This window comes from Pezoporus flaviventris, unplaced genomic scaffold (assembly GCF_033815535.1).
Source record: "Pezoporus flaviventris isolate CSIRO_AGI_PZ_B2104156 unplaced genomic scaffold, CSIRO_AGI_Pfla_v1 ptg000080l, whole genome shotgun sequence".
NCBI classification, from domain to species: Eukaryota; Metazoa; Chordata; class Aves; order Psittaciformes; family Psittacidae; genus Pezoporus; species Pezoporus flaviventris.
Window position 1 is genome coordinate 904,041 of NW_026892628.1, and position 17,141 is coordinate 921,181.

The 17,141-nt window shown below is 52.2% G+C and overlaps 1 protein-coding gene across 1 annotated transcript in view; it reads left to right on the forward strand.

The window, feature by feature from the left end:
* The first annotated feature begins 343 nt into the window (after positions 1-343).
* ELL (elongation factor for RNA polymerase II) overlaps positions 344-17,141 on the forward strand; it is a 47,409-nt gene continuing 30,611 nt past the window's right edge. The window contains exon 1 of the mRNA XM_061474693.1: positions 344-549. Within this exon, the coding sequence (XP_061330677.1) occupies positions 415-549 (135 nt within the window). The 5' untranslated portion in view covers positions 344-414. The remainder of the gene's footprint in view (positions 550-17,141) is intronic.

Here is a 17,141-nt window from a genome sequence, read left to right on the forward strand (position 1 = left end):
GGCTGCAGCGGGCGCTGCGGCACGGGATGCTCGGTGCCTGGGGGGGGCTTGGCTCTGGAGGGACCCGCTGAGCACGGGGAGGGGGGAGAAACCCGGGGCCTGTGGGTCCTGCCTCGGCACCGGGTCCCGGAGGCTACGAGCGGGGCTGTACCGGGGGTACCTCAGACCACCCTTCCCGCCATGCACCGCGGTTTTAATTTGCATATCCCCGCCCCTTCCCATCTCCCAATCCGGTGCAACGCCCGGCGTAGCTCGGCCAATAGCAGCGCCCGCTGCCCACCTCCTCGCCCCAGCAACAGGCTCCCCCGCTGGGCGTGGCGTCAGGGCCGGCGGCTCATGAATGATGCATGAGCGGGGCGTGGCCTCGGCGGGAGGCCCCGGCGGCCCAGGCGCGGAGGGGGAGACGGTCCCAAGATGGCGGCGCTGCAGGCGGAGCGCGGGTACGGGCTGTCCTGCGGCCGCCTCGGCCGCGGCACCCGCGTCTCCGTCTTCCACGTCAAGCTCACGGAGAGCGCCCTGCGCGCCTTCGAGAGCTACCAGGCCTGTAAGGTACGGGGCGGGGGGGGGGGGGGGGAAGGCGGGCACGGCCCCGCGGAGGGCGAGCGGCCGCCACGAGGCCCCGGCCGGAGCCCTACAACGGGCGGCACCGGCGGGGTTGGGGAGCGGGGTGAGGCGGGGGCCCCGGGGCTGTTCTGTGGGTGGGTGTGGGACGGGAGGGGGGGAACTGGGGAAATGGGGGGGGGCGCTCGGTGTGAGGGACGGAGGGGACGTGAGGGGCTCCCGGCCCCCCCCTCTTTGTGAGGAACCGGGGGGGCTTGGGGGCAGCCCCATTGAGGGTGTCCCGGGGTGCGCCCCCACCGCTGTTGGTGTCTGAGAGGCCTCTGTGCCCCCCCGGTAGGTGACCGAGGAGGCGTCACGAGCCTCCGGTAAGTGCCTGAGGGGACCCGGAGGTGTCGGTGCCCCCCCCGCGGTAACCGATGGCGGGACCACACTGTGCCCCCCCCCCCCCCCCCCACCGGTGGGTGATTGAGGGGCCCGGGAGCCGAGACCTCGGTGCCACACCCCCCCCCGGTGTGGGGGCCGGGCTCTCGGTGCCTCCCCCTTCTCCCCCCCCCCCCCCCCACCCGGTGATGGTTGGCGGCCGCCGCCAGGCCCCGGTAAGTGGATTGAGGGGGGGGGGGGGGGCACGTCGGGGTTGGGGGGGTTCTGTGTCCCCGGTGACCGTGACGTGGGTTCCCATGGCCGGAGGGGGCCGGTCTGACCCCGGGGACGTGTCCCCTGGTGCTGGCATGCGGCCGTTGGGGGGTCCCTCTCCCTGCAGCACCCGGTTGTGCCCCCCCCATCGGCCGGTGCCCTCCGCGGGGCTGTATTTGAGAGCCCCAGGTTCTCTTTTCCTCGCCATGGGCCCAAGTGCTTCTTAGCCATGTAAATAGGGAGTAATGGCAGCGCTCGGCCTCTGGTGCTGGGGGGGGTGTGTGGATAAAACTCCCCTTTCTGTGGCCATTCCCTATGGATTCGCGTCTGGCCCTCACCTTGCCGGGGAGCTGGAACCTGAACCCACTTGCCATTAGGAGCGTCCTGCCTGCAGCTCCTGTAGGATAACCCATATGTTGTCACAACACTATTTTTAATGTCGTGCGGTGGTTACATCACATCCCCCAGTTGGGCAATCTCGGTGTGAGGACGAAGGGAATTACTGGACATGGGTTTATCCCCATGGATTTTAATGAGTGTTTATCAGCATTAGGAGAAATCAGCAGCGAGAGGTGTCATGGGGAAGACGGGGTTATTGGCTTTTTCCCCCCTCTGAAAAAGGAAAAACCCAGCATCATAAATGCTTTCCTATACATTCGGAAGCGTCTTCCTTGGAGGGAGGAAGAATAGGAAGACTGCAGGCGGCTGCGTTCCATATTTTGGGAAGTTATTCCCGGTCTGTGTCACACATGAATAGTGGTGTTTATTTGCTAAATGAAGTCTGGTGTGGGGATTGTTTGGTGGCCACCGGCCACTAATGAACTTTGCTTCCTTCACCGCCACCCAAAAGAGAAGTAGTCAGAGGCTACTGGTGATTAACTGGGCAGGAAGGGATAAGGGCAGAGGAGCTCGCTTGTTTGTACAGTGAATAACGCAACAATTAGTGGGCTATTAAACACATATGCTCATTCTGCATTTGTTCTATAAACAGTTTCTGCAGCGTGTTGAAGGTCTCTGCTCGCTCTGAAGCACGCCATGCCAAGGAGTGACTTTCCAGCTCACCTTGGGAGCGGGTGTTTGTCCAGGCTCTGGGGTAATTCTGGGCTGCAGTAGGTAAATGGAAAAAATTTGCTAAGGCTTCTGGTGCTCGCTTTGGTTTTCAGTGTGGTAGAACTGACGGCAGGGTTGTGTAATGTGTATAATGGCCTGGAATCCAATACTGCTGTTTGTGTTACCTGCAGCCCAACATGTGCAGTCTGACCTGTTTTAGGCACCAGGGCAGCACGGCGGGGCGATTCCTGCGACAAGGCTCTGTCTCTTTGCCAGGACAGGAGGGTAATGTCTTCGGTTGCTCGAGTTTGTTCTTGGGCTCAGAATCATGTCTGGGGATTACACAATCCAAAAGTGATCACCCAGCCGGGCGAGCTGCCACTTGGTTTGAGTGTCCCTGGTGCCAGGGCAGTCGTGTTCCTGGTGTGGAGCTGGGCCATGTGTGCCGCAGGACTATGGACAACCAGATCTTTGCTGTCTTGAGTCCCTCCTGCTTGGGTCTCTGGCTAAATTGTCCATGGCCTGGTGGGGAAAACAGTCATGGATCTATATACTGATGCCCAGCTCTGTGTTTCAGCAAGCTGCTTCCCTGTAGCATACAGAGATCATGGTGCTGCCGCTGAAGAGGTTCAGGTCACAGGGCTGCTGGCTCCTTGAGAGGATTTCATTCTCCAGTAGCTCACTGGGTCCATGGAGGACACCTTAAGATGTTGCCTGCCTGCTCCTTGCAAAACTTGCTACCCCTGAAACTGCTTCCACACAGTTGTGAAACTGAGCGCTGAGCCCCACAGCTGAGGGCTGAGCAGGGGAGAGCGCGTCCCAGGTCAGTCGGTCCCCTGGTGAACTGCAGTGTTTTAGCCCACAACAGCTCCTGCATCTCCGAGGAACGTAATTTGATGTTAGCTTGGAGTTTCCTGCGTTCCCTTTGGGGGTGTGTACAGGCCTTCCCCCCCCCCCCCCCGAAAAAGCAGGGCATGGCTTTGCCCTGGGGGCAAGAGGCTTCCGGCTTTGCTGCCATCCATGGTGAGGTACAAAGGATCTCCTCATGCCCCTGCCTTGTTTTCCTCTTTCATTCCTTATCCTGGACCCTGTCCTCCATGCTTCATGTTGAGATGGCGTATCTATCCTCACCTAAATCACATGGATGCCCCCATCCGTGGCATTCATCCTTTGATTTTCACACTCACATCCTGGGGTTTCTGGGCAAGCAGGGACCTTACCCCAGCATTTGGGCACTGCATGGCAGCCCCGGGTGTCACTTGGCAGTAGGTGCATCTGCTCACACTGTAGGTGCTGATGGCGTGTGAGCAGCGTTAGGGCTGTTCCTGGAGCCCTTAGCTGGGAATTTCCCAACTTCCACAGGTGTATTTGAGCTCTCTATGGCATGAGGAGCAATGCAGTGAGAGCGTGGGGAGTGTCGTGTGGGAACAGCGTGCCTGCAGTTGCACACCTCTCTCTGGTACCCGGAGCTTATGTGTTGACCTAAGCAGAGCTGATGGAGGCCAGGCTCAGCTCAGCAGCCCTGGTCCTGGCTTCATGACAGCCCCATGATTTTAAGAGGATGTGAAGGGGGTTGTAGCATCCCTGCTTTGGTCGGTGCATGATGAATGGGGCCTCCTGCGCCCATTCTGCCTCTCTGCCCCTGCTCCGCAGAGTGTTTTGAACTGAAGCCACTGGGTTGATTCACTGGTGAACTTTGGTAGATGCACAAATATTTATTGGGAGATAACCAAGGCACATTGCCCCTGTGCTTCGCTACCTGACTGCGTTTTGGAACCGTGCTCTGATAGATGTGGCTTCACAAGTCATCTTCCCCATGCTTTCTGTGCTCAAACCAACCGTGTCAGAAGGGATTTCTTGAGGGCTGGGGTTAAAGTGGCCCCTGGTAGTTGCAATTATTGAAAGAACTTTTTCAGACTTGGCTTTTAAAGCAGGTTGCCTTCATCTCGCTGTGTTTAAAGCACAAAACACAAAATGAAGGCTCCTGCTGTCATTGCAGGGTCTTTAGGGTAATGCGCATTCATGCTGACGGGGGAATTGAAAGCTGCTTGCAGGTGTCAGGAGGAGAAGAACAATCCGGCTTTCGAATCAAAACTCATTGAATTATCTTCAAGCTTTTTGCATCATTCCTCCTTTCCTGTAACCTGTTTTTTCCTGTCCTATTAATTCACTGATGCTGTAGTCCGTCAAAATTGAAGCTATTACGACATCGGGAGCATGAGTCGGTGACATGACTGCATGAATCAGAGGAGGCTGCTGGAGAGGAAGCTCTTTGTACACGTACATCTCCTCCCCATCAGCAGAAATGGGACAGGATATGCAGAACACACTGAACTGCTAAACTCCTGCTAAATGGTCTTAATGTTGACCTGAATGTGGCACCTCCCATGTGAAGGAAGGGGACAAAGGGACGGTTTAACGTTGTGCATGAGGAATGTTTTGGCCTGTGGCAGTTTCCTTTTAATTATTTAGGGTAGCTTTTTCTCTCAGCCCTGTACCATTTGGATCTGCTCAAATTATAGATTCATCTCTCTAGTTTTCAAATTGCACGGGAAAGAATTGTCTGTAATTTCCAGCTGAAGTGACGTACAGTTGCTATGGGATTTGGTGGCAAATTAGAAACCCATTCTGCTCTTTTCTTTTACACTGGTGGTAGCAGGCTGGAGAAGTAGTTCTAATGGGTGCTGTGCCAAGGGAACATAGGAAGCTTCTGACAGAATCCTCAGTGCTGTTCTTCAAACCTGATCTGCTGCTTATCACCAAATTGTAAGCAGCATTAATTGGAGGAGTTGAGTTTGGCTGTGAAGAACTGCTTTGGAGCAGTGCTGGGGCAGTGAGGCTGCACATTAACCCTTGAGGTTCTTTTTGAGGCGAGGTTGTGGTGTTTTGTTAAAGATAGGCAAGTGGAGTGTTCTGGCACTCCTATCAGTGGCTCCAGCAGCTGGATCCCGGTGACTGTATTCATTGCCAGCAAGACTAAACCCTTGCTCCTCCTTTTTTCTAGAGTTGGTTTCTTATTCCACTGCAACAGCAGCAAAGGGAGCAAGGCAAGCTGGTACAGTGCTGGGGTTTGCTGCTGTCTGCAGCCTGTCCGACCCAGCACAGGGTGCAGGCGCATCCCCTCGGAGCAGCCTATCTCCCAGTGACCTCTTCCCTGGGCAGGCTGTGCTGCCCGAGTCCCTCCTCGCCATGGGGCAGCAGCTCCCAGCGAGGAGCCCCTGGCTGATCCTCCAGCAGCAGGTTTTCTCCTGAGCTGTGTGAAGTGCTCTGGCCTGTTCAGTTGGGTTTTGTCATCGCGCTGCTTGGCAGAGGGATGGTGGCTGTTGAAATAGTTCCCTTGCATGGTGCCGACTGTTGGGACAGCAGAAGAGCCTTTATCACCAGGGAGGGAGGGGAAGGTCTGTAAAAGCATTTGAGGTTAGGAATCCAAGGTGTTATCTCCTCAGCAATTTACACATCTCAAACGATTGCTCTGCCTCCAACTTGTAAGCATGAACTTGTGCAGCGTCTCCAAATCCCTGGGGTTTGTGCATGTTGAAAACGGGAAGGGACAGACTGCATGCGTCACTCCCGTGCTGATTTGTGCCAGCTAATCCATGGGAGAAGAATACGTTTTGGCTGACTTAGTGGTTTTGCTGCTAATGCACAAGAGAATGCATTTGAATGGATGGAGTGGCTGCACGGGTTTAGGTAGATGTTGAAGGGGCACCGTGTGTCTGGGATCCTGGACCAGATACCCTCATTTGGGAGCACAGTCCTGTAACACACTGGCTTGGTTTGGGGGGGAAGGAGTGGAGAAGTTGAGGGGGGGAAAAGTGGTCCTCAGCTCAGCACTGTAATGTCAGGAAGGTTGAGATCAAGTTACCTCTGAATAATTAAGGTTAATGCTGTGTCTGGAGAAGCCATTATCTGGAGTGAGCTTCATGCTAATAATAAAGGAAAGCCTGATAACCTGAACGATGCTAATATTTTATACAGGGTGGATACGGAGGAGACAGCACCAAAACCAGGTTCTGCATTCAGCGTGCCTTAGCTTGACCTAGATGCATTATCCAAGAAAGGAGCTTGGATTTGCTGATAAGAGTTTTCTATAGTAGCTCATGTGTTGCTTGGAAACATCCCATGCACATAAGGCAACTTTTGCACACCGGGGTAACCCACTCTTGCCTTTTGACTGGGGGCTATGGGTTGTTTTGTTAGGGGGCTTTCCCAATAATTTATAAAGCAAGGAGCCTGCAGACCCCCTGAGCAGCTCTTTGCAGGGTGTCTGTCACTGCTGCGCTGGGAGAGCAGGTTTCTGAACTCCAGTCCTTTGCTGCAGTGAAAAGGCAGCCCAGAAAAAACACTTCTCCGAGCGCTGGGTCTCTCCTTTCTTTACCTTGGACTTGTGCCCCTTCAATTTAAAGAAACAAGCATTTGCTCAACTCAGAAAGAGGTCACTGCTTGTGTGGAGGGCTTGACTTAGCTGCCCACCTCCACCCGCCTTGAGGCTTCCCTGATCTGGTACAGCCTCATGGCAGTTAACCCTCTGCACTCCCTCTGTGCAGCAGGACTTTGCTTGCCTTTGGTTACGCAGGAGAGATTGCTTTAGCCCAAGGCTGTCATGGAAAACCAGGATCTTTTACTTCATTGTCATTCTTTTCAGGCCAGCCTCCACCACCAGTTCCTCTTCCTTCTTCCATGCGGAGCCTGCGAGCATCCTGGGAGGCTCTGGGCATGGCCTGGGCAGGAAAGCAGGCCGATCTGGAGACAGTGTCCTGAGGGGCAATCTGTGCATAGCACTGTGAGCAAAGGCTTGAGCCAAGTCTAGACCATGGTGCTGGGCTTTCATGGCAGACACAGACGTTCTGCTTTAGGTTCACGTCCATGTGTGGCGGCGTTTAGCAAGTGACGCTTCCTGAAGTCAGGGAGCTGCTAAACCTTTGTAGTATTTAGATTTCATCAGTACAAACATCCTCTTGACTACTTGGCTTGGCTATTTGGTGACCTCCATCGTTGAGCTGATAGGTTCTTGCTTTGACAAGAGCAGCACCTGAGGCCCAGGCAGCTCTGTCCTGCAGCACCAGTGCTGTCAGGAGAGCTTGTGCTAATTGTCATTATTTAGGAAGAGCCAATGCGTTACTTAGAAGCCCATCAGGATGGAAGAATCCATATCACTATGCCCAAAGGATCCATATTTTCTATAACTGAGGTGGAAGAGGCTAATTTAATCTTTTTTCTTTATTCTTACCCGCTGAGGGCCTGTTCCATGATGGGCTGCAATCAATACATTATGTGCCAGTTGTGGTTATTTGAATCATATTTCCACATTTCAGTGTCTAGACTTGATGTTTGTGTGAGTTTTGTTGTACCTTTCCAGCTCCAGCGCTGATTTCAGTTGGTTTTGGCTCCTGGTTTCTATGAGAAAATCAAATAGGCTGTTTCTGTCTTTCCCAGTCCCTGAGAAAGAAGGGACCAAGGGAAGAATTTGGGAGGCTTTTTAAGCTCCTTTGCCACCATTTTGCTCTCTTCTGAGAGAATCTGTGTGTGGATGAGCAGGGTTCTGCCATTCGGTGATGAGCAGACGAAAGCAAACACAAACCACTGATGGCTGGAGATAAATCTCTCCCTGGTTTTTGCAGTGAGAAGCATCTGCTGGGAAGATGTCTCGTGGGCAGTCAGGGCCAGCAGCAGTGACTAGGCACACCTTTTAGAAATAAAGATAATCCACAAAGTAAGAGTGTTTGTTGGGTATTTAATTGACTGCAACTACTGTGCTTCACTTCAGCCGGCAGCTTTCTTACACTGGCAGGTCCTCAGCACTGTGGATGTGGCTGTATTTACAGTGACCAGGAGGCTTGGTCTGTGTTTGCTAAGTCTGAGTTTCTCTGTGATGCTCAGAGAAGCTGATAATGACATGCACCCAGATGACGTTCATCTTACTGTGACCAGCAGGTAGGACAGGCTTCAGCAGCATTAACTGCCAGAGGAAGCATTGGCTTGTGCAGAAAGTAGTGTCTAAACCTGAGCTGAGGCTCTTCACCTGGTGCTGGAAACAAAGCTCCTGCTCTATAGCAAAGTGTATTGTGGATAAATCGGTGAAAGGAAATAATGTTCCCAACTCATCATTAACTTGCAAAGCCATGAAATTTAAAAGGCTTCAGTGCATCGGAACAGCAAGAAATCCTGGTGTGCAAAGAGCCCAAGCTGCAGTTCCAACTTCTCCGTGCGTCCCTGCCTGTGCATCAGCCCTCTGCTCCCGTTCCTGCCCGCTGCTGGAGGTGATGCTGTTGCTAGAGCCGTGGCTTCACCTCTGCAGGGAGCTGAGAGTAAGTTCTTCCATTCCTTTTGGATCCAGGGTTCCAAGCCAGGCATGGGCGGAGGAGTGAGGAAGCAGATTTTCCACCCAGCCTGAGCTTGGGCAAGAGGAAATGGTGCCTTGGGAGCCATGGAAGGGAGTGGGTCGGCTCCTCCTGGGCTCACCTTCCCCGCAGCAGGCTGGGGAGGGAGCAGCCCTTGCTCACAGGGAGAGCGTGAGCTCTGCTGGGCCTTTGAAGCTGCTCCCTGCGCGTCTGACACTGCCCGAGGTGTGTGGCCTCATTAGGTCCCAACAACTCAGTAACTCCCTGACTCGTGGGGCTTTAACACGGGCCCAGAACGGAGGCGTCAACGTGTGATTCAGAATGAAACTGCTATAAAATGACTGGAGCTGGGAAGAGGTTGGGGCAGGTCAGAGAGTGGAACAGCCGCTCTCGCAGGGTCTCTCCATGTGTGTGTGATGCTGCAGCAGGCTGGGCTGAGCAGGGCTTTGCTCTGAACCCAGCCTTCCTACGTCACTAAAATAGGTTTCTGCAAATGCTGGTGGCACCTGTGGGTGCTTCCAGGGCTGAAGCCCCAACCGTGACCTCTCCTGCTGCTCCTCACAGAATTAACAACTTCTGCTCCCATAAATAGTCTCCTAAGAAGCGCGTAGGAGCTCTGCTGCCCAGTTCCTGTTCAGAGGTGCTTTCAGAGCTCACAGGGCAGCTGGGTTTGATGGGAGTGTGGTGGTCCTGTCCTTGGCTCTGCTTCCTCCTCTTTGTTCTCGTCAGTAATTCAAAGAGCCTTTAGTTGCCAGTGCACTTGTGCTCTTCATGCTAAGGTAGGGAAGCTGCTGGTGCTTCTCTTTGCTTTTCCTGCTTTAAGACCTGAAGTGCCTCAGTGGGGCCCATGTTCCCTGTAGCCACTGAAGAGGTGAGGGTAGCTCTGGGGTTCTGTGCACCTTGGAGGTGGTCTGGCACGCAGAGGGATGGCTGCTGACCCTTGTCTGTACTCCAGAAAGAAAGGGTGGTTTTGCAAAGGCCAGCGATGCAGCCAAGCAAGAGCATTGTGATAAACCAGTTCTGCCAGGCTGGAGTGGAGGAGCAGCTCCGTGCTGAGGGAGAATTCCAAAACGCAGCTCTAGTAAGGAATGGCTTTTTGGTTGGTCTTTAGAAATAGATCTTGGCTGGGTTTGAAATGTGCACGTTGACACGGAGCGTGGTGTTATTCAAACCCCTGGCCAATCGAGAGGCCTGATTCTGAAATCATTTATGATTTAATTAAGGACTTCGTCCTTAATGCATTACAGTGGTACAGTGGTGGTCACTGTGTTACAGGCTAGGAGACTTTCTTTTTGGGTTCTATAACATGAAGGAAAACCAGATTTTGTACCTGGAAGGTTTGGTGTTGCAGTGGAAGGTGTTTCCATGACCTTCGTGCTGGGTCTCTGCAGTCTGCACTGGGGATGTAGCTAACGTATGTGCGCGTTTTAGCTCCCTCTTACGATTAAGGCCATTTAACTCCCTGTAAAGACCTTTTACTTGTCATTAAGACTAAACTGTATGGCCGCTGATGGCAGAAGCAGCACACTTTTATTCTAACCTCAGATGGGCTCAGTTAAGGAAGCAAAACCTTTCAGCTAACGAGAACTTGCAGGGTTATTATATTTAGACCAAAACCTCTGGTGAGACAATTCAGAGCCAGCTCAGTGGTCCCACCACTGCTTTTGCATGTAGGAGCTGGGTTAACGCCACCACTCACCCTCTCCGGCAAGAGAGATTCTCTGTCTCCATGGATGGAATCCGTGGGGCTGGGGAGTCTTTGCACAGCTCTGGGGCCAGGATCTCTTCATGGCTTTGCTGTTCTTATTGGCACGTTTGTGATGTTCGCTTGTGGGATTTGCTGGGGCTGGAACGTTTGCAGAGGTGTCTGCAGAGGGTGTGGAACACGTGAGGTTAGAGAACGCAGTGGGCTTGTCTTGCTCCATGCCTTCAGCTGGGTTTGTGTTGCACATCTTCCCTTGGGAACAGAAAAACCCAGGTGTTTGTGGTGACTTTATCACTCACCCCCCCATGATGTTGATAGGAAACTTCATTCATGTCCCTGTCGAACCCTGTTGGGTTGTGTACCCAGAGTCCTGGTCTGGAGCTCCAGTCTTTGCTTGAAGGCCAAAAGAAGCCCTGTCTGAGCATCTTGCTTTGGCTTTTGAGGTTGATCTGTCTGGTGGGGGGGAAGGGGTGGTTGGATTTCTCTGGGGTTCCTTTAGGACCCAGGCTCTGCTGCCTCTGGTTTGTCCTCACTTCCTCCAGCAGGGCTGGCTCTGGCTCCCTGAGGAACATGTGAAAATCGCCTTAAGTAGAACTGTGACAGCCCAATAATTACGCTTCCCTGCAAGTGACAATAGGATAGAGTTGGGCACAAGGAGAGAACTGGTCCGGGCTTGTTTTCCTGGGCTCAGCAGTGTGTGTGCTCCGAGATGGTTGAACGGGTTCCTCAATCTCATCTCCAAATTGCTGCTCTATATGTTTTCTTTTTTTTTCCTCTTGCAAGAAAAGTAGTAAAGCTGTGTGGAAGATAAGGATCGCAGTGATGCTTCAGCAGCTCCTTTAAGCCATTTTATGAGCACATAAGCAAGTGAATCAGCCCTGGTGTCTTGATATGCCCTAAAATGAATTAGACTTTGGTAAGCAGATTCGCTGGGTCAGAACTGCTGTATTTTCCTGACAAGATTGCAGTGGGGAGAGTGCTCTTTCCAGTCCAGCCTCGGGGTTGTGTTGTTCATTAACTGGTAGTCCCTCCTGTTTACCCTGGCTGATAAGTACTGCACTCAGAATGGCCAACAGTGCTGATGCCGTCAGAGCTGCCCTTCACAGCGCTGCTCAGGGGCTTTATGGCTTCTTTTACTGACAGGTGGGGTTTTGGAGCTAAAATGCAAACAGACAGAACATCCGTCTCGGAATCATGGAAACCAGCTCCCCCCCCTTGTTCCTAACAGCCTGGAAACGCTGCTCTGGGTACAAAGGGTATTTAAAAGTCTGACATGTCAGGCCAGCAACGTGCTGCTGCTTAGTGAGGCTTAAAGCCAGTGCGTGGAGGGACGTTGAGCAGCAGAGTGGAGCTCTTCTTGCTCACCTGTAAAGGGGTTTGAGTTCTCTGCTGTTTGACAGCACGTGTGGGTTCCTGGATGAAAAGCCACTGAAGTGCTTCCAAAATGCACGTTTTAAATGATTCTTTCCTGCGCTTCACAACGTGGTTCCCCCCTCCCAGCCTTGGCCTCTCGCTGCCCTGTAGCCACCATTCAGCGTGATGCTGAGGAGGGCCTGCAAGGCCCGTTACTTCATCACTGTCTTGCTTAGACCCTCGCCTCCCTCCTCCCCAAAGGGTCACTTGACATTGGACTAAAGCTCTTGAGCCTTCAGCTCCTTGCTCCGTTGGGTGTTTGAATGTCTGAGGGCTCCTGCTCTCATCCTGTTCCCCAGCACTTCAAGCTCCAGTACTGGAATTTCAGCACCTTCAGCCTCGCCTCAGTCTTTTCGGCTCTTTGACTGTTCTCCAGTTAAAACTAGGTCAGAAACAACTGTCAGCTTCTGATAGTTCACTGTTCCTGTTTTATAAGTTGCAACCCGCTGTCGCTGGCTTGAATTTAACACATGAAATGTCTCCTCTTGCTCTACGTGAGCAGCCCGACATCAGAGCTGGGAATAATACCTTGGCTGTAAAAGCAACGTTACCTCGATGAGTGTGAGGAGGTGGATTGTCTGTTTGTTACACATGATGCCCAAGATGTCAAAGGGAAAGGTTTTCCCCACAAGCTCTCAGTGCGTGTTTGCAGTCAGCCTGTGCACAGGCAGGTTCTAGCTGTGAATAACCACCTTCTCCCTCCTCCTTAACCTGATGGGTGAAGGAAAGATGGCTTAACACTCAGATGGGTGATGAGTACAGGAAAGTGGGAGCTGGAAGTGATTGCACACGTGCTCTCTGGCTGAGTTCTGGCTCATTCAGCACTGTGGTAAGGCTGTTATCAGAGGGGTGCTTGATGTTTGAGGCAGAGCGCTTTGTGCAACCCACCTGGTGTAACTTCAGAGAAGCCTTCCTCCTCTCTTTGAGCTGCCGAGCAATAGTGGAGTTCTTGGGCATTCTGGCATTCATGGGACTTAAATTCAGTGAAGCTTATGGAGACCACACTGTTCAGTTGTACCCATGGCTCAAATCGGAACCCATTGAGGGTGGGAAGGGTCAGGGATGGAGGTGCTGGGTAGCTGGAAGTTCCATCTCCTTTCGGAGGAAGCACTGAAGCCTTCATTCAAGGGATCTTCTGCTGGAGGAATGGCCTTTAAAGCATTCATCTGAGAACACCTAAAACCCCTTCAGGACTCTTGGCTCCCAAAACTGTTGGAGGAAAGCCTTTAGGGAAAACCGGAGCTGCTGTTCACCCTTCCCAGAGTTGGCAGGTTTGGAGGATTCCGTTGCCTTCAGACAGCTGGGGTTTGGTTTGGGTTTTTTCCTCAGCCCTTTCCCAGTTTCCCAAGAGCTGCAGTAAATTCTGCTCAGAACCAAGCAGTGCTGCCTGCAGGAGGTGGCTGCCGTGGGACTTGGAGCATGGATGTTTGATGGGATTCTTGCCAGACTGGGGTCTCTCTCCATTGGCTGGTAGTGTAAATGCTGCAGATGCTGGAGCTCTTTTCTTAAGAGAATATTGAATTATTCCACTTTCTGGGATTTCCAGTCTCTAGGAAGAGCAGGAGCTGTCTTTGGAGGAGTTTCTTGTTGCAAACAGGGCTTCCAGGCAGATCCACGTGTGCAAGCACACAAGGCTGAGGCTTTGCTTGCGCTTTAGAAATCCCAATATTTACCTTCCGTTTTCCTGCCCTCTCTTTAGCTTCCAGTCTCTGGGAACAGATATAGCATTGCTGAAAGATACCCACCATTTAACTTCCCCCCTCCAGACAATTCCTTGTAAGTAGCAAAACAAAGGAACTTGTTTCTAAGCTTTGTGCTTCAATGTGTTGCACTGGATTTGCCAGCACAGCATTATCTTTGTACGAGTGCTTTGGGAACTGGGGTTTCAGCTTGGTTTATGCTTTCCCGGATTTACCTTCCATTGCTTTTAGTCTGAGTTCCAGAAGCAAAAGTCCCTTCAGGAAAAAGGTGGTAAAAATAGCTGTTTGTGTGCAATTGTGCTGCTTCCCAGCATGCCTGTGGGGAAGAGGGACTTGAACTCTGTCTTGGGGAGAGCAGGACAAGAGCCTGAGATAAAGGTAAGGGGGTCTGAGTGGACAGTTTTGATTCAGGCATGCAATGGTGACTGATGAAAGTCAATAGGTGTGAGGGCTCCTGGCTCTGGGTTTCAATGAGGGTCTGGAACAGCCTTTTGGGACCACCAGGAACCCCAAATGAAACTTCCTTTTCAGAGAGATGAGAGAATTGTGTTGAAACACTGAGGAGAGAAGGAAACCTCCTGTGTTACTGCACTGACAAGGGGCACAGTGGTTTCTGAGCTCCTAGTGCTTCCTAATTGATGACCAGACTACGAGCAGTTGTACTGGATACTGAAAGCTGCATGGGGATGTGAAGGGTTTTCTTTCTCCAAAAAAAGCCTTTCCTTCCCAAGCCTTTGGAAGTCATGGGAGTTATTTCCTGACGCAAACCCCACTGAGTAGCCCTGCCTTGGTAATAGGGAAGTTGGTGGGATCAAACTGCACATAATCATCCTTTAAGCGCTCGTGGCAGTTGGTGTCAGGCACAAAGAGCGGAGACTTTCTGGTTACTGCTTCTCTTGCAGGGTTTAATGAGTGGGTCTCCCTCAGCTCCCTGGAAAAGCAGAGATGAAAAACACAGCATAAGAAAAGAGTGCTGTTCCACTGGGAAACGTGCTCAGAGGCTCCAAACCTGGATTCCCAAATGAGGCTTCTGCATCAGTGCTGAAGATGTGTAACTGTGGTGGATTAATTGGGAGCCAGGGGCCGTGATGCCATAGACCCACCTTTCTCTTCTCCTGTTTCTCCCAATGCACGCTCCCTTTGACTCCAGGGTGTGGATTTGGACTGGTTTCCAGCTCTGGCCAGGTGGAGACCTGCAGCCACCTGGTACCCATGGCATCGACCTGAGCTGGGAGTCCTGGAAGTAGCAGAAGTGGGATCCAGTCACCGGCAGGCCACTGGGAGTCTGCAGTGCCCCATCCCTGGCACTGTTCAAGGCCAGGTTGGACACAGGGGCTTGGAGCAAGCTGCTCCAGTGGAAGGGGTCCCTGCCTGTGGCAGTTGTTGGAGCTGGAGGAGCTTTAAGGTCCCTTCCAACACAGACCACTCTGTATTTAGAAGTGTGTGGCTCTTAAAATGAGCTAGGCTATGGCTGTATCTGTCCCCAGAGATTGTTCTCTTTGCAGTGTCTCTCTCTGCAGTAACCTGTCCCCTAACAGGTGAGCCCTTTGCTGCCGACAGGTAGATATAACTCTTCCGTGTCCTCTGAAGTCCCAGGTTTGTTGTCTACAAAAGCAAAGGCTGTATTTTCTTTGGGGGCAGACCATTGCATCCTTGCAACATCATTTGTGGCCATTTCTGATCATGTGTGTGTGTTCATACTTACCACAGATCAATTCTGTATCCATCTTGGTGCTCAGGAGAGGGAGTTACTCCATTACTGCGTTTGTATTGCCATGGAGATACAGGGATTGCAAGAAGTCTTTTGGTGGTTCCTGCTCCTGGGGAGGAGTTGGTGCTGCTCTGCTGTAGCCAGGTTCTCCTATGGCCAGCCAAGGTCTCCTGCTCTACAGCGACTCTGTACCAAGTCACAGTACCTTAATTATTCCTCCAAGGAATTGAGCATCCCTTTAATTTTCTTCCTGAAAGGCTTTGCCTAAAAGGCATCTGTGTGGCTTCCCTTCCCAGTGGAAAACTACTGTGCCTCGTGCTGGCCAAACACCTTGGCCTGATGATGGGAGCAGCGTGTGGTTTGTCCTGGGAGTTTTCAGCCTATGCAGTGAGCAGGAGCTCCTTCCCCAGAGCCACCTTCATGGGACGGGTGGTCTGGTGCTAGGGGGGATCAGAGCAGCGTGCTTTGTGTCAGAGGTACCTGTGCTTTGGAGGCTTAAAGGTTTCTTTTTGCAAAGCCAGGATCAGCAAACCCCCATCCTTTAGTTCTGCGCTGGGAAGCAAAGAGTCCTTTGAAGCACGGCCGGGAAGTTGGACTTGATGTTACCAAGATGAAACAAGCAGATTTCACTGGGCTGGAGCATAAAACTTCAGCTGCCCTTGGTGTCAGACACGATGGGGGTGAGCTCTGCGTGGGTTGTTCAGTGCTGTGGAGGGAGCTTCCTACCTGGGACAAGGGAAGGAGAAGGATGGGTTTGAGGAGCTGGGTGGTTTGTGCCCAACCCTCAGGTCAGCCTCTGCTCCCTTGAGTGCTGGGGAGCCAGCTTGCTCCCATAGGTGCTATTTCTCTCTCCTGTCCCCTAGTTCTTTACAGAAAGCTCCCTGGCCTGTGTCTCACAGTGCTGGGCAGGTAGGGTTCCTCCCTGCCCTGTGTCGCTGCCTGGGGCTCTGTTCTTGCAGTTTAAAGTTTCCAAATGAATCCTACAGCGAAGAAACCGATTGATAGATACATTGGGTTTTACTCAGGAGGCTCTTTTGAGCTCAGGAGGTCCAGGCATGTGTGAGAGAACGGGCTCCATGGCCAGCTCAGCTCTCGGGCCTGTGGGGTGGCATCTTGATGACAGGGGACTTTAATTGCTTTCTGCTTTGCTGATACAAGCTGTTGGCCATGCTGGGGCCGAGGCTCCGCTTTACATCGCGGGCACAAAGCGTTCTGATTATTCTACACTTGTGTTTTGGGGGGGTTGTTCCATTTCTTTAACTTACTCGTGTGTCTTACTCCGTGTTTCCACCCAGGGTGTCACAAGTGGGACAGTATCTTTGATGCTCGGATGCTGTTATGATGCTGTGCTCACACTGCTTCCTGTGAATGCTGAAGTCCTGTAACTCAGCCACACTTTCAGTAATGACAGGAGGTTTTGGGGGGTTTAGCTGATGTTTTTAATAACACTTCTTTCCTGTTTTATCAGGAATTGCTGCATTTTGAGCCTGGAAAGGTGAACTCCCGAGGAAGCTGCTTTTGTGCTGGAGTAGGCGCTTCCTATGATGCAGTTAGCACCAGGGAAGCCAATGTGTATTTTGCAGCTTAGCAATTAAACACTTTCAAATGCACAGCTTGGCCTTTCTGGCTGACATTAAGAGCTCTTGAGCATTTTATTGCTGCTTGCTCTGTGTTCTGCCTGGGAGTTGTAGGTGCTTTAATGCTGCAGTGACAATCTGCAGCCATTAATGTGTATTAGGAAAGCGATAAGCCAGTTCCCAGAGTCATTGGGAAGTCTCCAGCTCCTAAACCTTCATCAAAAGCACCTTCTAAAGAACGATTTGTGCTTCTGCCCCACATAAATGCTTGTTTTCAATGCTGAGGAGGGGAAATGGGGTAGAAGAGTGGTGGGTTCAGAAAGAGGTGGTTTTGTTCTTTGCTCATGGAAGTCACAACCAGGGTGATGTCGACTGAGGAGCAGACGTTCCTGCCCCTTGTCCCTGTGGCTGCTGGCACCTCTCTTGAGTCGAAAGCTACTTTGCTTCAGT